General features: G+C 50.3%; 1 protein-coding gene across 8 annotated transcripts in view; it reads left to right on the top strand.

The window, feature by feature from the left end:
- Zfp423 (zinc finger protein 423) overlaps positions 1-26,756 on the top strand; it is a 300,244-nt gene that overhangs the window by 63,667 nt on the left and 209,821 nt on the right. The window contains exon 1 of one of the 8 annotated variants that reach the window (XM_030243877.1): positions 5,404-5,427. The exons of the other annotated variants lie outside the window; for them this stretch is intronic. Within the exon in view, the coding sequence (XP_030099737.1) occupies positions 5,415-5,427 (13 nt within the window). The 5' untranslated portion in view covers positions 5,404-5,414. Of the gene's footprint in view, positions 1-5,403; positions 5,428-26,756 lie in introns of those variants that run through there. 8 annotated transcript variants of the gene reach the window in all.

Here is a 26,756-nt window from a genome sequence, read left to right as displayed (position 1 = left end):
GCAGCAGAGTGAGAGGGCTCCCCCCTCTCCATGGTCTTTACAGCTCTCCTAATAGGGGAGAAGGAACGCATTTTATTTTGAACAACTTGTATTGTGAAAATTGTTGTTCTAGTTGATCCTCGTATCAGCCGCTCTGGGGCCTGGTCACAGGTAAGAAGGATGTGTGTGTCTGTGTATGTCTGTGTGTTTGTGTGTGTGTGTCTTTGTGTGTGTGTCTGTGTGTTTCTGTGTGTGTGTGTCTGATGTGTCTCTGTGTGTCTGTGTGTGTCTATGTTTGTGTGTGTGTCTGTGTGTCTTTGTGTGTCTCTGTGTGTATATTTGTGTGTGTCTCTGTGTGTGTATTTGTGTGTGTCTGTATGTGTGTGTCTCTGTGTGTGTGTGTGTGTCTCTGTGTCTGAGTGTGTCTCTGTGTATCTCTGTGTGCTGACAATGCCTTTACCAAGGGGGCATTTCACTGGCTTGCATTCAGGGCTCCAGCCTTGAGCCTGTCTTTCTGTTGTGTCTTCCTTCCCTTCTCCTGTCTCAGTATGGGTACAATCCCATTTCCCCCTCCAGGGTCTCTCTTTCTTCTGATACTTTGGAAAGTTCTGGTAAGGATGTATGTGGTTCTGTGTGAGACTGAGAAGACAGTCAAGCCTGTGCCTCTTCATCGCTAGAGATCGGTGCCCACTTTCCTGTCACTTGTCTAGCCTTGGTGTCACAGAAGGTGCCCTCTCCTAGCTTGGTACAGGGACCATGAGACTTTCTTCCAATGTGGCTACTATGGGCCGAGGCATGGGGATGTAGAGGGAAGGGAGACTGGAGGGCTGACTGGGTTGGAGTTGGGTACGACATGGTGGACCTGTTGATTAATATTGCTTATCTGCCAGGGTAGACTAGTAGATTTATTTCTGGCTTAGTGACACACATTGTGGTTTGTAACAGTCACCATAAAAAGTCATTGTATGGGCCCAGGCATAGATGCTGCTCTGTGATCAGTTAGAGACCTTCTTGCCATGCAATTGGTCTCTGTCCTTGCTACTAGAATCCATTACTGTTATGGTAGATCTTGGAGTCAGATCTCTCTCATCAGCTTTGTGTATATGGACTTCTTTTAAGAAGAGAAAGAGGCACAGAGACACTTCTGATTGCTTCCAGGTCACACAGCCAAAACCAGCAGAGCAGGGATTTGAATCCAGGCAGCTCAAGCATGAACTTCACAGCTCACCCGCCCATAGATGGCAGGCCTGCCTGTGGGACTGCTCTTTCCTTGCAGAAAGGCCAGTGATAGGTTGGCACTGTTGCAGGGCACCGAGGTCCACGGAAGAGTCCTGTTGGAGCTCTCTAGCCATTGCAGCTGCCTGGAAAATGCCTGCCTGAAGACCTTTTATTCCTGCAAAAGTTGAGACACTGTGACCAGGCTTTTTTATCACCACTAAGTGTGGGGTGTGGTGGTGTTGGCGGCATCGGTGGTAGTGATGGTGGTGGTGGTGGCGGTGGCGGTGCTAGGTGGCAGGGAATGTGGTGGCAGGGACCTGCTTGGCTGCCAGGTTAGCACAGGGAGCCAGCTGGGTATCAATTCTGGGCTTTTGGGGAAGACACGTAAAACTCGCTTCCCTTTATTGGTTCTGGTTAGGGGTAGATTGTGGTCAGCCCCCACTTCCTGTAACTTGGGCTAGTCCAGGGAAGTATCCAGAAGAGTGGACCTCCTGGTGTGGGAAGTGGAAGCCACCACCCTGGTCCTGTTTGGTCATGTATACGGACTAGTTGTTATTCCAGGGGCTTCCCAGAGACGGTGCTGTGCCCCCCCCCCTAGCATTTCCACTCTTGCTGCCAACATGTCAGACTTTTGCAAGTTCCTTTATATCCTGGACTTTTGACCTAGATGCAGGCAGGGTGCATGTGATAGTGACTGACTCCATTGCCGGCCCCAGTAAACAGAACCTCAAAGCCTCCCAGAACCTTGGCTCTGTGGTTTGAGGCAGGGCATAGGTGCTGGGCGTTGGGTGGTTCCCAGCGCTTTCAGGTGTGCCCTTGTAGCTGATGTGCCCCCCACCCCCACCCCCCCATCTCAACTTCTCAAGGGCTGAGATGGCCGAAGTCTCAGACTCTGCTCTATTTTTCCTTTCAGTTCTCAAAGCAAGGCAGTCAAGGCTGACTCCCCCCTTGCTCCCTGCTTTCCAATATGGTCCCTCCCCTTGAGTGTCTTAACTCTTGAGTTCTTCCCTGTCCCTCTGGCACTAGCTGAGAGTCTCCTTGCTATGTCCCATGGTGGAAGCTGCACCAGGGCCCTGTGACCCCAGGCTGCACTCGAGGGTGTTGTCCACCTTTTGTGCTCTATTCCCCGCCCCTCCCCCCTTGTCTTCTTGATGAGGACCAGGGGATATTTTTAAGGAACAGGAAAGTCTCAGTAAAGAGACGTAGAATTTCCTAGCATTTTAAAGACTTATGAAATGCGTTTTTATACAGGGCCAGCTGGGGAGTTTCTCATTAGCTCGGCTGGGGAGTCTGTGGGGAGTTGTGCTAAGTGGAGCCAGGCAGGCTGGGTAGGAAGACATGGTGGCCCAGAGCTCACCAGGGGAGCATGGCGGGCATGCGTCAGCTGGTTGGCTGGAAGGCCCCCTGGCTGAGCTGGCCTGAGCTGGGCCTTTGTTAGACCTGCTTCTCAACAGCACGGGGGACCTCAGAAGCCTTCAGGTGATGACTGGAGCTGAGAGGGGGCCACTCTGTTACCATGGTGAGCAGTCCACTAGGTAGGGCATCTGCCATGTGTGCACACAGGCACAGACACGTGTGTGTTTGCCTGCCTCAAGTGTGTGTGTGTGTGTGTGTGTGTGTGTGTGTATCCAGTTTCCTGCTGCCCTGGCTCAGAGCCCTGATAGATCCTGGTGCCTTTGTGCCCCATTCTAAGCCTGGGCAGACATGGGGCAGCTCTCCTCCATCAGAGGATGTGGTCCTTCTCAGCTTCTTGGCTCCCTTTTCCTCGGGCTCCCATCAGTCTTGGCTCCTGTTGGCCTATACGTGTCAGTGCTTCCTCTTCGATGCGTCTGTGTGCACATTAGCGGAGCCTAGGCATCTCTGTGCGTGCATGTGCTGGTAGCCAGGCAGACTGGAGTTTGGGCACTGGGAGAGCACCTGAGAGCTGTGTTTCTCTAATGCACTGCCTCCTCTCTGGTGTTTCACCTCCATGACATGGGCTTGCTTGGCTTGGTTCCACTCTCTCCAGTTAGATGTAGCCATTCTCCGGCTGTTTGGTACATGGTCCCAGGCTAGTAGTGTTCAGCCAGTGTTCTGCTGCTGCTCCTTGGACTCGGGTCTGTCTGTCTTGGCAAGGCCAGCATGCAGTACTTCCCCACTTGGTGATGTCAGGGGACATCGGAGGATGTGTGTTGGGGGGTGGGGTTATGATTCTGCTTTCCTTAAGCTCAGGTGACTCTCACTAACAGAAAGGCATCACCTTATGCCTTTACCCCTTCCTATAGGCCTGCGCACCCTGCAGGGGGACAGAAGTCTGTGGTTCTTCAGTGACTTTCAGCCTGGTCATTAAATAGGACCAGCCCTCCAGGGTTGAGTGGGGGATGGGTAGCGTTGATGCACTTATGGGTTGTTTCCTAGCCTGTGCATCCTGGATCGGTTTATGCCATCAATGTCTGAACCTGAACATGTGAGAAACATGGTGTCCTTGTCAAAATGCTGTCTGCAGCTTGTCAGGTCCAGACATGCATGAGATGCTGTAGCTGTGACATGGGCATGGAGATGCCACGAGCCCACCCTGGCTCTTATTCTCCAGCTTCTTCTCCTACTGGGACGACCTCCATTGTGCCGCTCCGCTCTTGTTTATCTTTGAAGCAGCCTAAGCCACACCTTCTCCAGTAAGCTTCTCGGGATGACCCTGCTATGGTTTCTTGGCCTTTCTCAGTGCCCTTGGAGCCAGCCTCCTGCTTCCGGCCCTTACGGGCTCTGCTGGTAAGAGCTCTCCACTGTACTCTGGTCACTCCCAGGTTACTGCTCCCATTCTCTGTCCTCAGCCCTCAGCCTAGGCACAGCAACTGGCAGGAATCTAACAAGGGTTTGCTGAGGTCCAGAACGGCACCTTCCCTGTTCAGTATTTGCCCTGGGTACTTTGTGCCCCCATTTTTTTTTTTTTTTTTCCTCTTTGAGAAGAACAGTGTCTAGGTTTGGAATCTAGCTACTTATTGGATGTGTGACTTTTAAGTTAGTTACTCTGTCTCTCTGAGGCCCTTTCATTTTCCCATCTAACGTGGGAATGGCAGCAAGGTCTCAGGAGGGACTCCATGTGCAGGCCCCCGGGGGCTGCTGTCCTCTGTACTTTTCTCTTGCTGTGGACCATACAAGAAGCAATTGTTGAACCTTAGCTCTGAGCTTGGGGCTGGGGTAGCAGAGAGGCTCAGATCACCAGGGTTCCCCCCATTACAGCAGTAAACCCCACCCCCACGTCTCACCCTTGTTCCCAGGCAAGCCTCAGAGCCACCGTTGCTCAGCCTGCTTGGGATTATGGCTTTTTCTTAGGAGGAACATGGGGTGCCTTGGGATGAGACCAGAGTGTTCTCAAAGGCAGAACCCTGAGCCAATGGTGTAGTTAGACTGTTTGAGTGGGTGGGACTGGATACACGCACTGACTGTGGAGGCACAGCCAGTGCTTGGCAGGAAATGGCCAAGGTCAACCAGTCTGGCCGGTCCTGGCTTCCAAGGCCACATTCTGTGGGCCAGCCTTTGGGTCTTTGTGGCCATGGTCAGAGATGCATCCGATCTAGGCTGCAGGCAGCTTGCTGGGCTCTGGCTGCTGCCCCTCACTGCATGGGCGTGTACATGGTATGCCTGCACGCCCTGAAGCTGGCTATCCGGTTCTGTCTTGCTCAGAGAGAGGTCATTCTATCCAAACTGCATATTCTCTTTTTGATTGCTTTTTAGAAAGCAATTTTTTGACAACATATATTATCACTGCATCTACATAACTTATCCGCCCCCCACGCCCCTGCTTTTTGTTGGCTTTAACTACTGGCTTTACCTGGCAGTGGTTAGCACAGCAAACGGATACTATATCTGGTAAACCTGATACATTTTATAGTTGCTGTTTTCAGGGCCCAGTGCCTTGCATACTCCCAGGCTCACAGAGGCTGGAACAATGAATGTTATGCCCATTGCAGACTCATTAGTAACTGCCATCCAGGGAGCAAGCACTCAGCGCCAGGCAGGGGCTGGGTACCTACAGCATGGTCTCTGACCCTACAGATGGCCGCTGTGGCCCAGAGTGGTAGAGAGCCGTGTGCTGCCTCACAGCTGGTGGGCTTCTGCCTGAACTAAATCCAGGGCCCACCTTCTGGAGCTGCTGGCTCACAGTCCAGGGGCTCAGTGTTCTTCCTTTGGTTTTAGGTGCACACGGATGGGCTGACAGTCTTGATGAAGTCACTGTCATGCAGTTTGCAGGTGAGAAGCTGCCAGGGACTGTGTGTGAATCAGAGACTGCCGTTGGGCGTAAGCCTGGCATGCACACACAACACACACTGTTCTGCATACATCTATGATGCATAGGCATACATATTTTCACATGTACACACTCCTCAGTGTGCACATTCACATTCATAGGCCTTCCCGAGGTTACACACACACACACACACACACACACACACACACATGCTCAACTGTCTTTGCACACCCACAAGGATACCTATAAATGTACATGACAACTGGGTCAAAGTACTGTATGTACATGTGGCAACTGCTGCCTGCTTTTTAGGTGGTCCCATAGCCACCTTTGCAGGGTCAGGTCAGTATCAGTGCGTTTGGGGTGTACAGTGTCTCCTTTCTTGGCTCTCCATTTTCTTTCTTCAGTTTCTTCATTGTTGCCTCCAGGGCCTAGACGTTTCCTTCCAGACACTCACCCGTGCTGCTGGAGCCAGCGCTAGCCTGGCCAAGGCAAAATCCAGACTCCCGTACCCATCCGGCTGTCTGATCTTGGCCCATCTTGGCTCGTGCACACACACCTTCAACTTTGACATGGCTGAGTTTTCAACCTACACCTGCCACTTTAAGAGCCCGGGGACCTGGAAGTCTTGTCTAAAGGGTTAAGGCAGGGGCTGGGGCTGGGGCTGGGGCTGGGGCTGGGGCTGGGGCTGGGGCTGGGGCTGGGGCTGGGGCTGGGGCTGGGGCTGGGCAGCTGCAGAAGGGAGGTTTTGTCAGCTCCCTGGCTTCTTGGACTCTGGGTAGTGCTGGGGAAACTGAAACAAAGGCTGACAATGGCCTCCTTCCCTCCCTGGGCAGCCTAGGCTGGCTGGCCCTGGGCAGCCTCTGGGGGCCCCTGTTATTTCCTGTGCTGGCTGCAGGGCTCCTGGCCAGCATGAAATAGGCAGGAAGCAGGGGCTGGGCATCTTCCCCACCCCCTAGGCTGGCTCTTGTAGGTCAGAGCCATCCCCACAGTGAGTGGGAGGTCAACACCAGCTTCTTGTTCAATTCTCTGGGCTTTTATGGCCCCAGCCTATTCTTTTCAAGGTTGTTGTTGGTTTTTGTTTTTTTTTTTTTTTTAGTTGTTGTGGTGGTAGTGATGGTGTGTGTGTGTGTGTGTGTGTGTGTGTGTATGTGTGTGTGTAATGAGCTCCTGTCTTGCTGCTGATTCCCTGCAATAGACCCCCACATGCTTCTGTCCGCTGTGTGAGCACATGCTGTCAGTGAGAGCCTGCATCGTCTCTCCACCTGGCCTAGCTTTATCTGTGGGCAGAATGCTGGCTGTGCACTGGGGAGGCCAGATCAGGCCAGGCCAGGAGAATTTCCATATTGTTAGTTTACGTCAGGTGAAGGAGTTTAGATTTGACATCAAGGGTCTAGGCTGTGGTTATGGTTAATGCAAGGGTGAGGGCTCTTGAGTCATGGAGATGCAAAGGCACAGGATTCCAAGTCCACGGGCCTTTGTTTCCATCACCAACTTTGCACTAGCGTGCTGAGGACATGTCTGGGCTGCATGAGGGGTCTGAGTTCAGTGGAGTCCCTGCCCTCAGGATTTTGTTCCCAGAGACCAATAGGGAGGGAACTGGTGTGGGCACGGTACCACCTGGGAGCTGCTCTAAGAGAATGGGCCTCACTCAGTCATGGGCTCTCTGGGCTCTTCCGAGAGACAGTTCCTGACCTTTAATTGGGATCACAGAGCCAAGACCTGCGACTTTACTATGAGGAAAGAAGCCGGTGACAGGAGATGGTATGTATTCAGCTCAGGGCCTGGTGCTCTGTGGTGATTTGTGACAGGAATGCCCTATGCCTTACTGGACAGCCCAAGTCATTGAGGAAAAAACTAATTTTGTTGGCAACTTACAATAAGGGTTAGGTCAGTGTACAGTGATGAGCTTCCTGGCAGCCTAGGCCAAAGGGGAAATAGAGCGAAGGAAGGGTGGCTGCCCACTTCACTATAGCCACCAGCTACCTCAGTGGCTATCAGCACAGTCACAATTCGGCATGAGCTACACGAGCATTATTTTTCCTTATTTTATTTTATTTTATTTTATTTTTTTAAATGGCCACTCTGGGAAGGCACTCATGGACCAGTGCATCCTGTAACCCAAAGTTCCATGCAACCCATGTGGGGAGCTGGCAGACACCCTGCTTTGGAGGTTAGGCAGATGCCTGGATAGCTGCCCATAGTGGGTCATAATGCACTTCAGGAACTTCTTCAGAGCTGGCCCTGTGAAGCCATCCCTGGCTGAGGCTCTGTAAGCCTTGAGGAGGGCTCCTCGCTCTTTTGACCCGTGATAACTACAGCCCTAGCCTCCGTTTGTATCTGAAGTTTTGGGACAGTGGGTGGAGCTATTGACATTGGAAAGCCTCGCCCACCCCACCCTTTGGGAGGCACCTCACTCACCTGCCCACCCAAAGCCTTGTTGGCCATGCTTGCTGCAGACAGGCTGAGGACTTGCCTCTTGCCACACCTGCCTGTCCTGCTACCTCCTACCAGGTTGTTGTATTTACTACTGTGTGTGGCTAGACTGCAGCTTCCAGGAGGGACATATCTGGGCAATGGAGGTGTAAAAGAGAACCCATGTCCCCCTACACCTATCTCTGATGCCTGCTCAACTGTCTACTGATAGAGGGATCTGGGCCTGGGCCCTCCAGGCCATGCTGACCACTTCTTCTGGCTAGCTGGTGCCCTGTAGATTTTTCATTGTGAGCCTTCCTGGGGGAATTGTGGAGCATCTCCTATCCATTTAAGAGGAAGAAAACTCCCAAGTGTAGAGGAAAGGAAAGAGGTGTGGCCAACCTAGGGCACTTGTCATCAGACTGCCTTCTTTAGAGGGGCTCTACCCTTCAGGGATGGCCATGGTGACCCCAGCAGACGCTTTGATAGCCGTGCCCTGTGGCTCTGCCCTTACCTCCCAGCTTGCATGTATCCTATGGGTATTTCCAGAATAAGCTACAGAGGCCAGGGCTAGCCTAGGAGAAAATGGAATTCAGCTGTGCACCGCCAAGGTCCGTGTGCTTGCTACCTTTCCTCCTGCAGCAGAGCCATAGAACCCCCACAGAAGCACTCTGGCCATAGGAAGGTTGGATTGCTTTCTGCAGAAGTGTGAGGCTCAGAGACACCAGGGGTCTGGGTAGCTGCTGCATAGCGAGTTGCAGACAACTGCATTACTGCACAAGCAATAGCTCTTTATTTTGCTGAGGGCAGCATGGGTGTATGCTCAGGTCGTTATCACAGTTAATGTGGGCGGTGCAAGCAACTTCAGAACAACTATGGATGCACCTGTAAATGCTGGGGCTCTGTCACCCTTCAGGCTAGGGTCTGGGTGGCACCCAGGTTTTAAGTTGTACATGAGCCTTCCCTCATCCTGTCCTTAGGAGTCTGTGGATGGCCACACGCTAGCTGCCCTTTCTCCCTGGTCTGTAGGCTTCATATCCTCTCCCTCGGAGGCCAGTTTCTTCTTCCTCCTCCCCAGCAGGAGTTTTGCCTTTGTTCATGCATGGACAATTTCTCAGGATATGTATCAGCAGGAAGTTCTGCTTAATGTCTACCTCTTTCTTCAGCTGATGTTGTATGAGCCTCACATTACTGATACAGCTCATCTCCCGTTGGGCTGTAGGCCCGCACCACCACTGGCACAGCCCTCACATGGTTATTTACTCTGGCAGGCACCGGTGTTATTGAACACCCACTGCATGTTGTCCCTGTTCCAGTGGTGACCAGGACAGACACAGCTCTTCTATGGAGAGTGGAGATTGTGCTGGGAATATGACTGTGCGAAAGGACATATGGCATGTGTCACTGAAGTGCCCAGTAACGGTCACACATGGTAGATAGATGGGATAGTCAGAGGCTTCTGCCCATGAAAAGGGGGTAATAGGGCCAGGTAGAAGGCAGGTGAACCTAAGGGTCTTCACTGACACTGGGGCAGAGTCCGAGGTGCCAGGCTGTAGAAGAGAGACAGGGCTCTTCTGGGCGTGGTTAGGTGTTTGGAGGGCAGTGAGCAGACCCTAGAACTGTGGCTGTGTCGGAACACCCCTCAGGCTGTGCATGAGCAGGAGGCAGGGGGATGCCACTCACTCCCTTCTGGGTGAGGCTCAGGGAGTTGCAGTCAAGCCCGGACAGAAGTGGTCAGGTTCTCTGGAGAGTGATCTCACAGGATGCCAGAATGAAGACTACGAGCCAAGGCTAGAGTGTAGGCCCTCCAAGGCCTGGTAAGCTGCATAGCTGATTCTGGAGGAGGCTTATTTATTGAGCTGTGGAGCACTTCGAGGCCACTGATCAAGACTTAGGTTGAAGTGCCACTACTACGAGGCTCTCGGTTCCCAGTAGATACTGAGGGACTTTGGGGATGAGAGAATATGAGCTGTTGCATCTGTGGGGATCAGGTTACATGCATGCAGTGGGCACCTGGCATTGGGTGGGCCATACCACCTGGACAGGCAGTGAGAATTGAGTGTGATACTGGATGTGGCTTCTGGAGGTGGGTAGAGGTAGCCATGTACCCAAAATGGCTTATAAGTCATAGGGCAGGCTCTGGGCTTTCTGCTGTCTGAGGCTGCTGTGCCAGCTCTATCTTGATCTATTAGGTGCAGTTACAGAATTCACCATAGTCTAAAGTGTGCTGGAGTGGGCAGAGCTGGGCTAGGAAGGACATCATTTCTTTAAAGCAAAGCCTCTCAGAGCCAAGAGAACTAGGGCCAATGGGGACAGCTGGGGCTCCGGGTTAATGAAGTGAACTCCTGCCTGCAGTAGCCATCCGGGTTTGCATTGAGCCGGCTAGAGAGCTGGCTTTCACCGGTCCTGGATGTGGCTCCCGCCTGGAGCAGAGCAGGTGTCTGGGAACGGAGTTCTGCCGGTGGCGTCCAGCTGTGGCGAGCCCGGGTGCTGGACTCACTGCCTGCGGAAGTGGGCCAGCCACACCTCTGAACAGGATTAGAGGGATGGGTAACGGATTAAAGATCAAAATGTTAATTAAGAACTGGCCTTCTCTAATAAGATGCCTTCAAGGGCACAGGCCCTAAGAGAAGGGGGTTCTCATTTTTCTCATTTTGGCAACATGGTTTCCGTTGTGATGAAATTGGTTCACAGAAGGGGTGGGGGGCCCTGAGCTTCGCTTTAAAGACATTGCCATCCAAGTTAATTAGCAGGAGGGAATGAGGGGCTGGTTGTCAGGTGGGCAGTAGGTGGTGGCCTGGCATGAAGACTTTAGAGAATGTGCCAATGTCTCAGTCATCCTAGAGGTGTGCTTGTGCTTCATGACTGGGGCTGGGGGCTGGGAGTGGGGCCGGTGAGTTCTGACTCTAGGACCAAAGATTGGGGATTTGCTATGTGATTTTTGGCTATCCCTTTTCATCTCTGATTCCCAAGGTTGTTTTGTTTTGTTTTGTTTTGTTTTGTCTCTCATCATTTGTAAATCAGAGAGAAACCTCTTCTGGGCTGGTTAGATCACATGAATTTTTAGAGCCAAGTTCCTGAAGATTTCACCCATCCCAGTTGAGTAAGTTGGATTTTGGCTTAGGGGTAAGGATGCTAGGACCTTGGCCCATATTACATTTTACTGTCTGAGGTCTCAGCTATGGCTCCCAGGTTGCTTCAGTGTCTCTGGAGGGCATCACACTTGAACCCTGGTTGAACCTGGGTCTTGCCTTCTTCTAAGGGTCTTAGTCCGATTACTTGGCTTCTCTAAGCCTCAGTTTCTTTACCTGTAGTTTGAGGTCCTCAGGCTGTAGATCTGCCCTGAAGGCTAAAGGACACAGATTATAAAGAGCCAGTCTCTAAATGCATGCTGGCAGCAGGTGGGGCTGGATGGAGGCTGAGGTCTGTTGTTTCCCCCACAGCTTAGCCTGGGGCTTAGAGCAACTTGGATTTCTTAGACCTCCCAGGATGCAAACCCTTGTTTTTACCAGAAGAAAGTGTATGATATCAGTGCTCTGGCCTTGGCAGTACAGGCCTGGCATTGCAGCGCAGAGGAGGCTGATGTAAGAGGGTCGAACGTTTGAGGCCACTCGGGCTACAGACAGAATTCAACCAACCGGGCCACCCAGCAACATCCTTCCAAAACACCAAACCCAAACCAAACAACATCCAAACCAAAAACACAGACAAAACCAAATATGCCACAGAAGATGTCCAAAGGAAGAGCCTGTCATGGCCTGTGCTGTGGGCACCAGGCTGATCTGGGGCATGTGTGTTTTTTCACCATTGCAGAGCCTGCTTTCTCTGGAGCCATACTGGCCAGGCAAGAGCAAAGAGTTGCCAGGCAGTGGTGGCATACACATTTAATCCCAGCACTTGGGAGGCAGGTGGATCTCTGTGAGTTCAAGGCCAGCCTGATCGACAGAGCTAGATCTTGGATAACCAGGGGTACACAGAGAAACTGTGTCTCAAAAAGTCAAAAACAAACAAATAAAACAGAAACAAAACAAAAACAAACTATAGAAAGGAAGAAGGCTCTTTGGACTGGGATGACAGCTCAGCTGTGAAGTGCTTGCTGTGTGAGCTGCAGGACCCAATTTGCCCTCCAAGCACCCATGACCCCCCCAGCACCCACATAAAAGAATGGGTGTGCTGCTACGTGCTTGCAACCCCAGTGCTGGGGAGCCAGAGACGACTGCATCCCTGGGGCTTGCTGCCTGCATCCTTGGGGCTTTCTGCCTGCATCCCTGGGGCTCGCTGCCGGCTGGTCTATTCTGTGAGTCCTAGGTGCTAGTGAGACACTGGTTAAATAAACCAAGGTGGAGAGGGATAGTTGTCGTCCTAGCCTCTACGTACACGTGCATATTTGTGTACACTAATACACACATGTACCTGTCCTCCAAAAACTAGAAGTAAAAAAGAAAACAGCAGGCTCTGACTTGCCCTTTCTTTTTGGTTGGAGGTGTGGTGTCTTCCTTACTTGCTTGACTCTGGACATACTGAGACTCTGAGACCCCATTTCTTCATCATTTATAATATAGAGCAACTCTTACCCTTTTAAAAGATGTCTGCTTCAAATTGCATTTTGTTTGGAATAATGTAATTTCTGCTTTCATTTTCTTGCATACTCTGGCTAGGCTTCTCAGCATCTCCACCCTCTCCCCATTTATAGTTTTTTGTTTTGTTTTTTTAAGAGAAATTGTAACACTGCTTTTGGAGGCATTAAAGTGTATTGCTGGTCATTTTGCCCCTTCCATCCCCAGAATTTCTGAAATCCATTCCCCTGACACCAGTCTCCCTCTCTGCTTCCAGCATGGAAGCTGCCCCTGTCCTTCCAAGGTACCAATAGGTGTTCTGGGTCTGGGTACCCGACTGTTTCCCTTCTTACCTGTCCTCAAGGCTCTTCCACCTTGCAGGCTGTGCTAGGGTTTCTTTCCCTTTCAGTGCTGATTGGTCCTGTGTCGTGGGCTGCGTCCCTCCATCTGTCTGGGTGGTGCTCCTCTATCACCTCATCTTCCAGGAGCATCATGCTCCAGCCAGTCTGTGCACACGATCACAGTGCACCTATAGCCCATGGCCTGGAGAGGAAAGCAGAGGCAGGCGCTGCATGTATCCTTGCACACCATGGTCTCGGTGGTGCTGATACTGATAGCTCAGTCAGCCCTGTCTCCTCAGGCTGTCAGGTCGCCTTGCCATGAACCCATGATAAGAGATAGAGCCTAGGGTGTTCTGGAAGTTCCATGGGGTTCAGGGAGTGCCATGACCTCAGGCCAGGAACCAGGGAGTTGTTAACATTGTAAACATTGTTACAAAGTATCTAAGTCAAGCGCTACTGTAGTTGAGTGAGAGAAGCCACGGGTGGGAGCTTTTCAGTCGCCATGTGTGAGCAAGAGTGTCTTGGAGGATACATGGCACTGTGCCAGGAATGGAGTGTCCTAGAGCTGATTCCTGTGTACACCTAGGTGAAAATCTGTCACCGGCTTAGGGTCTATGAGTTAAACTCGGTGAACAGGGAGCAGGACGATCCTCAGGAAGCAAGCGTTGCTGCTGCAGGGGTGTGGTGGGCGGGAATGCCTGCTTCCATCCATTCACCCTGATTTGGTAAAATGATCTATTGTTAGACCAAGTCTGGTGCTGGAGGCTCAGTTGGTTCTTAGGCTGGGGTTGAAGTTAGGAAACAGAAGGTTGCACACAGGTTGTTCTCAAGGGGGCGAGGCAATGTCCTTGGGTCCTCGATCACCTCTAGTTACATTTGGAAAGCAAAGCAGGTGCTTCTGAGGCCTGGTAAGTTGCTTCTGACCAGTGGCCTTCTGTCTCCTGACTCCTCCTCCTCTACACGGCCTGAGTTCCACGAGCCTCAGCTCTCTCACCTTGATTTAGAGACAGCTGTTCAAGCAGTCACAGGCTCCTCTCAAAGGTCACAGTGTCTTGCAGCTTCATAGGACCTGACATGTCTGTTTTGACCTGGGTGGATCTTTGTTTGCAGGACTCTTTGAATTGAGACTTTAGCCTGCCTCCTGCCCTGGCTGAGTGGATTTGAATACAGACTGGATCATTCATTCCCTTATTAAGCCTTACCTGAAGGGTGTTCATACATGTGCATGTGCATGTATGTGTGTGTACCCATGTGAAGATGAATATTCTTTGGAGTTAGCCAGTTAGCCAGGAAGAGACAGGGAGGTGGGATGTTGGGTGCCCGTGTCTTGCATGCTGTTGAAAGTGGCTCTCATTGCTCCCACTTTCTGTCTTTGGAAACACTTTCAGGCTGCTCAAAATACAGTGAGCGTTTCTGGACTTTGAGCATCTGAACTCCAAATGAGCTCAGTGGTAGAAGCGGGGAGGCTCAGTCTGGGACATGTGCCCAAGGGTAACCCCTTAAAATAGCCTTTGCTTATAATCCCAGTATCTGGGAGGGAGACGCAAGATTGCCGGTTCAAGGCCAGACCGAGTTAAATATCTATCTAGATCCTGTCCTCAGCAGGACAGACCAGCCATTGCCATAGAAGGGACACCCCTGACCTAGCACTTCATGGGCCACAGCTGTCGGTGAACCTTCCGTTTGGTCACAGCATCTGGCTGGTGAGCTGACCCTGGGCTTTTCTTGCTATCACTTTCCAACCAGTTACTATACCTACCTTGTCTTGCATTACCTTCAAGTGAAAGCTTGCCTTTTAAGACTAACAAACTTCTATTGCAAAGTGAAGCAGACAAAGACATTCCACAGAATAGTTTAGTACTAGTTTAGAAGACAGATGCCCCTGAAACCACCTCTCAGATCTAGAAATCAAACTTTGTCAGCTGCCCCCAAAATCCTAGTGCAGCTGTAGCCCCTCCTCTCCCAGAGGTAGCCACTGGTGTGACTCCTTTGGTGATATCCCTATGTCCCACCCCGCCGTCCGTGGGTGTGGTTCATGGAATCTCTTCTTTAAGCAGTATGAGGGAAGGACATTTTGACAAAGGGTGATGTATTAATTTCTTTTTTCACCTTGTGACCCTATGCCTTACAAAGAACATTTAAGGAAGGTTTTACTTTGTCGCCTGTTTGAGGAGACAGTCCATTATGGCAGTGAAGCCATGTTGGCAGGGCATGTGAGGAAGCTGATCCCACTGTGTGCATAGCATAGTCAGAAAGCAGAGAGATGAGAGTGATGGCTTCTGTTTTCATTCAGGCTGGGACCCTACCCATGGAACATGCTACTCACATGCAGCATGGCTCTCTCCACTTCAGTTAGATCTCTTTGGTAGTGCCCTACAGACACTCTCAAAGCTGGCTCTCCTGGGGATCCAAATTTAGTCCAATTGACAGTGAAGATAAACTGTATAGATGGTTCTTACAGACACTGTTAGGACACTCTGAGGCTCCAGATACTCCTGGTGGCAAGGCCCCTGCACAGGTCATTTCCTGCCACTGGTAGGGGACGACAGATCAGCGCAGGACCACCACATACGTAGCTCACTCATTTGGCAAGTAGCCGAAGAAACCTATAGATGCCCAGGGAAGAGCGACCACAGTGCTGAACAGGTGATCACAGCCCCAGTGGATCAACTGTGTAGAAGGAAGGAGCTCTGAGGGAGAAGAGCATCTGTGGGGAGGAGAGCCTTTTTTTTTTGTTCTGTCTTTGACTAGCTGCCTTCCTTTGTGTGGTAGAGGAAGTCCGTCTCTTTATGCTTACCTCCACACCTGCTATGGTCTTTGATAAGGCACCTCTATGGTAAATGGACCAGGGTTGGCTGTTGGGCTGCTCACATTGGGCACAAACATCATCTTCCAGCTTCCTTGGTGGAACCAGACGGCAGGGGGCCAGGAGTAGGGGCAGCTCTTTTCCTTGCAGAGTTGATGATGCTCTACCTAAGGTGGGCACTTGCAAGCAGCTGGTCATATGTCTGGCTGGGTTTGATTTCCCAAGAGCCCTAAAGGCTTCAAGAGATGTGTTGATGTTAGGTAGTTATGGACAGGTGGGTTGCACAGGAGGGGGCTAAAGTTAACCTTGAACTGTTGGGTCATGAATGCCACAGTGCTGAACTCTGGCTTGAGGTGATGGTTTCCCTTCCGTGTCCTTCACATCCTTTCCGTGGGTGCTCGACAAAGCCATCACGTTGGCGGCAGCAAGGGCCTGCCTGGTTTTCTCATTCACTTGCCCTTGGAGGAAGGTGATAGCCATCCAATGAACTCATGCTTTTATGTGGGAAATTTGGACAACAGGAGGTCGAATAAACCAAATAATGAAGTTGAGCCTAGCCTAACACTGAAATGCAACAGGAATGTAAGTGGAAGCCCTTGGCTGTGTTTATTAATGAGCACCTGTTGAAAGCCTGACTTTTGTCTTTGCATTGGAGCAGATAGAGGTGTTGGATTCAGTCCTAGTGTTAGTTACAATCTAGTGGGGGAAAACCCGGCCATCATGCATCAAATCAAGCAATTTATAAGCAAGGCCAAACACCTATATATACACACTTGTCTTAGTTGTTGAGTCACCTGCGTTATAATCCTCATGTGCCGGCCCTGGAGCCCATAGGCAAGCTGTGGTTAGAAGGACCTCTGTCTCTAACTTAGGTTTTTAAAAGCTCTCTTGCTTTAAGGACAGCACTTAGGCAATTATGCAAGCCCATCTCCCTAGATGCTTCTTACTGTCTTACATCCCTTCTTATGAACTTGGTAGCAGTTTATATGGGTACATCCTTGTACCCCAGCCCCCTTGCCTAGCGTGCCCTGAGAGGTGGTGGCTGTGCCACTCATAACCTCCTCTGCCAGCTTTGTAAAGCTTTCCTGTCCATGGTAGCAATAGACTTGGTCATGTGGTCTCTGGCCCCTTTGGCTTGAAGTTTCACAGCTGGGTGTGGTAGGGCACACCTTTAATCCCAGCATTTGGGAGGCAAAGGCAGGCGAATTTCTGAGTTCAAGGCCAACCTGGTCTACAGAGTGAGTTCCAGGACAGCCAGGACTACACAGAGAAACCCTGTCTCCAAAAAACCAAAAAACCAAACAAAGAGGGGGGGGAGAGAGAGAGAGAGAGAGAGAGAGAGAGAGAGAGAGAGAGAGAGGGAGAGAAAGAGAGAGAGAGAGAGAGTGTTTCACTGGGATGGAGAGAGGCTTTTTGAGCCAGAAGATGCCTGAGTCTGGTTGCTCCCTGCCTGAGCCGCTTGCAGGGGAAGGGGTTTATTCTTTGTCAGGAAGTGTCCTGCAAGGTGTAAGCCCTCTATTATCTTGCTGCCTTGCCTCTAATGCCTCTAATATGGGTGTTTTTTCTCAGTCAAGCACTTCCGGAAACCACAAAGCATCTTGATATTCATTTGTAAATTTAATGAAAGGACACTCTCCTTCACAAACCTGGGTCCTTGAGTTTGTCTGGTGCCTTTAGAGAGGCTAAGATCTGTGGGAATATGGTATCTCTTGATACAGTCCACCTCCAAGATTTGAACAGAGCTCACCTCTAGGATTTGAGCAAGAGTGGTTTAGCCTCCTGACTCTATGTATCTGGGAAATAGCCACTCTGGTCACTGCTACTCCTGTTGTCCCTGTGGGCTCCAACTTCTCTTGCTGCAGTTGTGGGTTTGTGCCTACCCAGCCTGCCTCTTCATCTCCAGTTTGGCTCCCTCTCATTATCCCTGCCTCAGCTAACAACCCGTTCACTTACTTCTTTTCCTACCTCTTGGTTGGCCCTGGAGACAGGGATGGTCCCCACACGACTATGACTGATCAAGTGCCTAGAACAGCAGCCCTCCCCCCATCCACCTCGTCCCCCAAGTACCCGGGTAACGCATCAGTGCCAAGGCATCAAGAACTGTAATCACTCTGACGTTTTTCTTACCGTCAGCATCTGGGCGATGCGGCTTGAGAATTAAGAGTTGCAGAGGCAAGCTCAGCTCTGAGAATGGCTAATTATTATTATTTTTAACCAACTACTATTTATGAAGGGTGCGTGGAGAGAGGGGAGCACAAGAATGTGCCCTCAAAATGAGGGTTAATGAGGAGTCTCCCTAATAGCGAGCGCTTCATCAGCTGCAGAACGGCATGTAAATAAATCTAATTTCTCTCCAACTCAACTCATCACAAGCTTAATTACATGATGCCTACATGTGTGTTTTCTTCATTAGCAAAAGAGGGTCATCATTAGCCATGTCTGGCAAGAATGATGACAGAGAATGTGTCTCCACCCTCCAAAGGTGTCCTCCCAGAGCGGGGAGTGACTTCGTGACTTTGTGTGTCAACTGAAGATTTTCCAATTAAGGTGGCTTGGAGGAAGCTGGAAACAGTCAGGCAAATTAGAGAAAGATTAGAGAGGGACAGGGCTGGAGGACGGGTGGTCCGCAGGAGTGCTGAACTCCTGTGAGGGAGGGTCTTCTAAGGACTGGATTGGCTTTTCCTGATATCATCTGCCTGTCATCTTGGGGACAAGACCCCTCCTGTTGTTGCCTCTTGAAGTTTGACTCCGTAGAGTAAAAAATAAAGCTTACATGTGGGGATAGGGCTTGACCACTTCCAGCCACCTCTTTTAGATGGTATTTCACACCTCCCTTCTTCTACCGGGAGAGGGGAGGGTAACAAGTTGTCTCCACGGAAGAAACACTGGAGGGCTGCAGTGCAGACTGTTTTAGGAACTAGTAGCTGAAGGCCCAGATAGAAATTAGTTAACAAAAAGAAACTGGACTCCTGCAGGCTTCCCAGTGTTTGCAGGAAGTACCCAGGCCCCAACCCTCATCCCTCCCACCCCCAAGTAGGGTGCAAAGCCATTTTGCTTGGAATTCCACGCACAATGTCTTGAAACTGTTTTTCTTAACTTCTAATCCTGCTCCCCCTTAGGTTATACTTTCTCATTAAGCCACATAAGAGGCTGAGCTTTGTGCGTTTTGTAGTGAAACGGAGGCGCAGCCAAGTGGGCAGTGCTGTCGGAAATAAGAATGGACAGCTCTTGAGAGCTGTGGTCTCTGTAAACCCCGTAGAGCTGGCTTGGCTCTTGCAGTGTCTGAGCTTGCTTTAGGGCCTCTGCATGAGCTTTCTACCTGCAACACCTTACTCCCACCTTTTCATGCCTGGCTCTTTGTGCTATTTTAGTGCTGCCTCAAATGTCCCCTTCCTAGAAAGGCTCTTTGTTGGCCACTAGAATGCCAGTTGCTTCCTCACCTCCCATCACTGTCTTGCCTCTTGCTTGGTACTTATGCCCATCACCATCTAGGGCTTCCTGACTTCTGTGCTCCTTGATGCTGTTGATGTCAGTGTCCTCTGGCTGAAACAATGCCTGATACTCTATGGGTCCACAAGGCACATGCAGGCTCTCTGTTACAACCTATGGGACCCCTCCTCCACTTCCTATGTCAGGGAAGAAGGTGTGGTTAAGAGAGAAGCTGTGCCACAAAGCAGACCTTGTCCAGTTGTCTGAGGTGAGTCCGTATCCCCAGTCTTTAGGATGATGAACCCATCAAGTCCCTTCCTTCCTTCCTTCCTTCCTTCCTTCCTTCCTTCCTTCCTTCCTTCCTTCCTTCCTCCCTCCCTCCCTCCCTCCCTCCCCCCCCCTCCCTCCCTCCCTCCCTCCCTCCCTCCCTCCCTCCCTTCCTCCTTTCTTCTTTCCTTTTTTTTTCCTTTTGGTTTTTCAAGACAAGATCCCTCCATACAGCCCTGGCTGTCCTAGAACTAGCTCTGTAGACCAGCCTGGCCTCGGACTCATAACCTGCTCCAGCCTCCTGAGTGCTGGGATTAAAGGTGTGCACCACCGCGCCCAGATGAATTCTTTCCTTTATGGCACCATGACACCTGACGATGTGCCCCAGGACCTCTGAGAGCAACCTGCCTCTCCATGTGCTTCCTTCTGACTGTGCACTCTTCTGCTTTTCCTTGTCCAAAGCACAGGCTCCCTGGCCACCTCTGACGGTGCTCAGATGGCCACAGGGGGACCAGTTCTGACTTCATGACCACCTGAGGGCTGCTGAGGCCCACTGGGCCAAAGCGCGTGGAGATGCAGTGATGCAGCTCCCAAGGGTTCCTTTGTGAGCTACCGTCTGTGGAAGCTGGCCATACCAGGTTACCTGACTCAGTGCCACCTTCTAAGTGATGTGGCTGCCTGGGTTTAGGAGCCACAGACTGGGGAGAGATGCTGCCCTACAGTCCAGCTTTCTTTTGGGGTTTGCTTTGGGAGAGAGCTTGGGAGGTGGGGCTGAGGTTCCGAGGTGAGCTGCTCTCTGCAGTTGCTGTCTCCTTGCTCTGAGACTCTGTCCTTGCCCTGATGCTTATCCTTTCTGGCCACAGGGATCTCTTAGCTGGTCTTTCTTCTAGGACTATGATTTAGGTATTTCTGAGTTTAAAGATGATGGTCCCATGTTGCCCTGGGAGAGATGGCCCCTCCTCCACTGCCCTGCACAGGAGGACTTATCCAGGCTGGATGGTACTGTTCCTTTGAGAATCAGAGGCAGTCAACACACAGGTGGTGGTGCATTTATCCTGACACCTGACTAACCCAGAGGGTGTTGAGTAGAATTTAATCTTTGAGAAACAAGAACACTTTTCTGCTGTGGTCCTGGTGGACCTGGGACCCAGTTTTGTGAAGAACTTCATCTGTCTTCAAACCTGTGGCTCTGTGGTATCGAAATGCTTGCCCGTAAGATTCAACCATGTTCAATAATTTCAAAGGTATGGAGATTCCTAAACAACCTGATTGTGTGAGGTCACCACTGACCCACCTGGAGTCCAGAGTAGACATTCTCTGGTTCAGGTGCAGACGCAGCCATTCCCAGCTCAGTCTCAAGGGGCTTCCCAGCTTTCTGACTCAGGATCTGCCAGCATTCCCATGTTGCAGACATAGCTCTCCCTACGCTGCTTGGGCATGCAGGTCCCCTCTCTGCTCCTAAACTTGATCTCACCGCCATCTCCTCTGCTTCTTTGTACTCGGCATGCCTTATGTCTCTGATCTCCTTCAAAATGGCTGTGTTTCTCTGTTAACATGTCTGTCCCTGTTCTTCCCCACTAGAGGGTGAACCTGGAAGACGATCCATCCTTCTTCCTGGAGCTCTGAGGATTATGGAGTTGTAGGATATAAGATGCTGAGTCCTCATATTTCTCCATTCCCCTCCTGGATGAAATCATGATTCTGGGCCAGGATTCCTTCTGCTCCTGACCACCAGTTTCTCTGTGATTCAGCATTGGTCAGCAGTTAGCAGTGGGGAAGGGAGGTCCCTATACCGGAAGACCAAGTCCCACCTCTTCTCCCATCTGAGTTTCTGGGACAGAGGGATGTTGGGGCTCTCAAGACCCTCTTAGCTTGAGCCCTGGAGTGCAGGGATGACTTGGGGTTTCATGGTTAGGTGGTAGTTATGAAACCAAAGATGTCTCATATCTTTTGTACCTGTTTTGTACCTCTTGATGATAGAGCCAGAATTCCTGGAGTGGAAATTGTTCATTTTTTTTTTTTACTGGAACTTTCCAAGTGTGAAGATGAGGCCCACAGTGACTTGCTGGGACAGAAGCACAGTATGGTGTGTGCAGGATCACATATGAGTAACAGACTTTGGGGCCACCGGACACAGTTTTAGGCTGAAGGAATCAGTCTTTTCTATGTCACCTACTTTCTATCACATGGGCTTTTGGTTTTTTGTGTGCATGGAGCAGAGACATGTCCTGAAAGATGAGCAGAGCCTCTGCTGGGAACCTTGGCAGCTTTTCCTCCAGGTGATGCTGATGGAGTGGGCCTCTGAACCATGGGTACACCAGAGAGTTTCCTTAGCTTAGAGCCTCCTGGTTGGACCCATTTGCAAAACTAGGAAAGCGCCTCTGGAGGGCAAATCTCAGTCCTTGCCAGCACATCACTACACTTGCTCATGCTTAGCTATGAATCGCAGACCCTTGCCATCTTGTTCTGGACGAAGCTTTCACGGTGAAGAGGTGAGCACAGCACAGGGCCGAGTGGATCAAAGCATAGAGAGTTACAGATCACTGTGAAGTGCACCATCTCATTTGGAACAGTGATTTCAGCTCCTGTCTTCAACCTTGGAACAGGGCGGATGAGGTCTTGTGCCACAGCATGGTCCCAGACCACAACCTTTGGGTGTTGAGATTTTCGTGATTCGTGTGGTATTTTCTGTATTAGTCGTATGTTTGATATCCATCACAGTTATCTTTGTAATCAGAACAAGAGGGAATCCGTTTCCTTCTTCCCCCTTCCCCGCCCCTCCCCCATCCTCCTCCTCTTCTTGGTGGGGGAAAAGAAATATAGAAACAGTTTGGGGAAGAAAGCTAGATATGACCAGAGGCTGGCCTGATGGGACTGCCTGTAACAAGCCACAGTGGGTGTGTGCACACTTGTTGGAAGTATGTGTAAGCTCTTTAGTGCAGGTCCATGTCCTCCCAGGTAGGAGTCCCTGTGTCCATTGCAGCTGAGAGGTCTTGTGGGACCTCCTTTCTGGAACCTTCTTTTTATGGGTCTTGGTGCTACTGGGTGCTCCCAGGGGCTTGGCTGGAGCGACTCACTGCTGCCTCCTTTCTTTCACGCCATAAGAACAGCTGGTGGTACCTGGACTCTGTGGTAACTGAGCTCTCGATATGGGAAGTTGCAGGACATACGGTTTTGTTCTAGCCTATACTTCTATGTTCGCTCTTTTATCCTAGGATGGCGACCCTGAAGGTGCTCAGACCCTTGTATCCTGGGAAAGACTTCAGCACATAAGAAGCACCTGTTTCTTGTGGGGGTTGAACATTATCGTTCTCTAGTGCTGGTCTCAGTTTCCACAATGCTGTATGTAGTACATACTTGGTAGGGTGTGCAGCTGCAGCGGACACCCGTCAGGAAGCCTCCTCCCCTTCCCTTCCTCTCCCTGCTTTGTTGGAAAGATTTGCAGCAACTGCTCTGAACTCTGACCCTGGCTACATCTTGCCTGTAGCAAGCGATCATGTGACGTCACCCGGTGTGATTTCTTAGCAACGGCTGCTTTTGGCTGGCCAGGCATGGCTGTGCTCCTGTGGAGTGGGTTGGAGTAATTTTCTCCATTCGATGTGTGATCGTGGAAGGAGGCCAGGATGCATTTTAGGCAGTGCCTGGCTCCGTCTTGAATTAGACTGTTTCCATTCTCATCTCCCCAAAGGTGCTTCCCGTGCACAGTCAGGACTCACAAGCACAGCCTGCCCACAGGAGGGGCAGAAAATTGGTGAGAAGTCAGGGCTGGAGCATTCTTTCCCCGGTACAGAAGTACAAAAATCTACATTTATTTAGAAATGACTCTCTTGGGCCAGCAAAATGGCTCAGGAGGTAAAGGCACTTGCCAAAGCTTGATGACCTGAGTTCAATTCCCAGAATCTGCATGGTGGGAGAAGAGAGCGGACTCCTGCAGGTTGTTCTCTGACCTCCGCATGTATTAATGTGGCCAGCGTGCGAGCAAGCGTGCACGTGCATGCACACACACACGCCACACACACACACTCTCTCTGTCTCTCTCTGTCTCTCTCTCACACACACAATTTTAAAAATCAAGTAAAAATGACTAACTTGATACTCTCCACCTGCTCTAAATTATCATGGTGCCAATGGCTGCAATTCCTCCCATTCCATGTTCACTCGGTTACTCAGAGCTGGCATTTGTGCCTGCTGACTGCGTGCGTGCTGTTTGAGGCGCTGGGCACTAAAGTGACAGGGGCAGGGTCCTGTTCTGGCAGAACCAGAGATTTTGGTACCGTTTCATTTTTTGCGTTGAAAGCCCTCTCATTTTTCTGCTCCTTCCTTGCCCACTTGCACTACCCTGGACAGAGGGAGGAAGTAGAACACTCGCAGATCCTTCTGTAGGTGTGGACACCACCGCTGGCTGCATTGTGAGCATGCTGTGTGAACTGCGCATGTATGATCTTGGGCCATAGCTGTACACTGAGTTGGCTGTGTTTTTTCCCCCCCAGAGTCTTTTCCACCTGAAACCCTAAGCTTCCATTGTGATTCTCAAATTGACACCCCCTCCCATCCATTCTTTTTTTTTTTCTTTTTTAAATTAGCATTTAAAACTTCAGTAGCTCAGCAGTACTGTTTATTTAAGTGAACTATTTCACATGTAAGAAAGGGAATAAGGGCCATCCAGGAAGACCTTCATACACCTCGCTCACACACCCGCAGAGCTCTGAAGGGCTCTTCAATCCTGTGGAAGGGTTGACATCCATCACTTGTGTGCCTGTCTTCCATCTTGAATGTGAAACATCGTAAATTTGCGATATCAGTCTAGGCACGCAGAGTTTGCAAGTCTGTGTTGGTGCATTGTATGTAAGGGAGCCTTATCTTTTGCCACCCATTTTTTTTTTCTCTCAGCTTACGTTTGCAAGATCTGTGGTGATCCTTATAGCCCTGTTTCATTAATATTAATTGCTATGTGGCTTCTACTTGTAAATATACCAGGGAGGGGCAACTTCAGGGTGGGTGAGCCTCTGCTGAGCGGCCTCAGCAAGTACCTGTCGCCTTGGAAGCAATGGTGGCTGGGAACATTGAGAAGCCCACACTTGTATTTTATTCTGATTTTCAAAGGCAATAACCTTCAGCAGGGTCCTTTTTAGACATGTGGAAACTGAGGCTTGGCAACTCTAAGCAGATTCCCTGAGATACACGGGGACCCTCAACCCCCTGTTCTTTAATCGCTTCTTCCCAGCATGGAGGCCCCAGTGGCTTCTTTCGGCATCTAGAATAGGTCCTGAGAACAAGCCTGGGACAGAAACAGGTATGATGGAAATTCACTCACTTAATATTTATAAAAGAGCCTTGAAGTGGGGGAATAAAGTTGGGGAAATGGAAGCTTAGCCGGGGAAACGTTTATGGCTCACGGACAGACACGCCGAGAGTTCGGCACAGTGCTCACCCAGCAGCCGGGGCCTCTCCTGTGCTAACTTCTCTTCTTTTTAGGGACGAGAAGTTTCCTTACCCCTACTGGAGCTCCATGGCTGCTCGCACTTTCTGTGAACTGATACTGGGCTATGGTCTGTCTCCTCAGCTGCACCCCCATAGGCTCCCTGCAGAGTGACCTCTCCTGCCTTTGATGCAAATTCCTGCACTTTCCAGATAATATTCTGGGCTCTTCTTAACACGAGGGGGGTCAGCCGAGCCGTAGCTCGGCAATTTATAATTCTTGAAAATTCTGTTTGGTGACATGAGTTAGCATTTAATAGACACCCTGCCACCTCCTCTTTCCCTATTGTGACAAGCTCCTGGCAGAATCCTTTTGAGACTCAAGGTAATTGCACCACGCTGCGAAAAGGGAAGACCGTGTTGCGCTCGAGTGCGTCTCAAAAACGTCTCCACAATAGACAGTCAGGTACGAGTTTGCTGGGCTTCAAGGTAATGATTTAAACTTAATTTGACCCTTGATGAGGGAGCCAGTGTTTCCGGTCAGATGTAGTCTTTGGTTTGGGCTTGCCTGCCATGCCTTCAGCAGCAACAAAAATAATTCCTTGGTAACAAGTGCCTTTCTGAGGATGTCTGCTGCTGACAGCTAATATAGAATTATTGCCCCTGAATGCATTTCTGTAATTACTTCCCAGAGATCTGTCTTTGTGTTAGAAGACATTTCGCACTTTAGTAACATAAGTGTTTGGGGAGGGTACGAACAATAATTATGCACAGTCTTTCCATGAAAATAAACCTAAAAAAAATTATAAGAGCTAATGCTAAAATTGGTTAGAGTCAGGGAGGAATTTAGTTTGAATTTGATTCGTGTGTGTTTATTCCAAGTATAATAATCTTTCCTGTATGGAAACTTTTTCTTTCCTTTAAACAAAAGCAATAATGACACAAAGAGCCTCCTTTCTAATTTTTGAGCCACACTGAAGCTGAAAACTGATTAAAAGTGACAAGTTGCTCAAGACTGCATAAAGGAGCGTCATTACGGAGCCCTGATAGGAGACGTTTGTGGTAATGGAAAATGAAATGATTCACAGTGTGTTCAATAAAAAATTAGCAGCATTTAATAAAAGGGTTCTGCCTCATGTTGACTAAAGAGCATCAGGAGCAGTTTGAAATATGAGTTAAGTGACGGTTTGAGGATGAGCCTGGAGGGTGATCAGGGTGCCGTGTGTGTTTGTGTATGTGTGTGTGTTCATAAAGGTCATTTTCACACTGACCCTTGGGTGGAGACAGCCAAACTCCAGGGTGAATCTAGAAGCTTCCTCTGTGCTGCCCACTTGACCTCTGACCTATGGCTAATCTGAAGTCTCTGCTCTCCTTGTGTGGTTATGTAGATCCGTGGAGTTGAGGCCAACATGCAGAACCCCTCCATCTGTCCATCCCGCCAGGAAAATTGTGTGAATTGGAGACCTCTAAGTGCTCTTGCTGGTGAAGGTGCTGGGAGCAGGCTGCTGGTTTTGCTCCGAGGGTTGCTGTAGGAATCCAGGTCTCAGACTCTGAACGTCTTATAGCCCACTTGTGAGACCCCAAGCACTCTCTTGGGGGCTGGAATAAAACAGGCGGAAATACAACAGACCTTAGCAAGCAGATGGGTTAAGCTGTGCCAAGAACCTATGGGTTTTTTTTTCCTGGAAGAAACCTGCTGCTGGTCAGGGTCCCTGGAGGTAGACTGGAGTTGCCCAACTCAGGGGTAACTGGTCTGGACTGGATGGGACCTGGCATTCAGAAGTACGCAGCCACTGGGTTTCCTCATATGGGGAAAAGCACCCAGCAGACCTGCTTTTCTCCAGGAGACCTGTGGTTCCTGGGATGTGGCATCCACCAGACCCTGTGGTCAGTCACTAGTTAATCTTTAAAGTTCTTACACGATCTTTGCTTTGTGGCTGGAGGAGAGGACACTCCTGGTCTCCCAGAGCAGCACAAAAGCTAGGCTGAAGGCTCCGAGCTGGAGGGTCATTGGTAGGGAATGTTTCTGATATTTGGGTTCCTCGGAGCCTGGGTTATGGGTCTCTAGTATCAGAGATCACTTGCATCTGGGCAGAGGC

This window comes from Mus musculus, chromosome 8, assembly GCF_000001635.26.
Source record: "Mus musculus strain C57BL/6J chromosome 8, GRCm38.p6 C57BL/6J".
Classification (NCBI taxonomy): domain Eukaryota; kingdom Metazoa; phylum Chordata; class Mammalia; order Rodentia; family Muridae; genus Mus; species Mus musculus.
The sequence above is the reverse complement of the archived record's forward strand: the minus strand, read 5'-3'. Positions and strand labels throughout refer to the sequence as shown.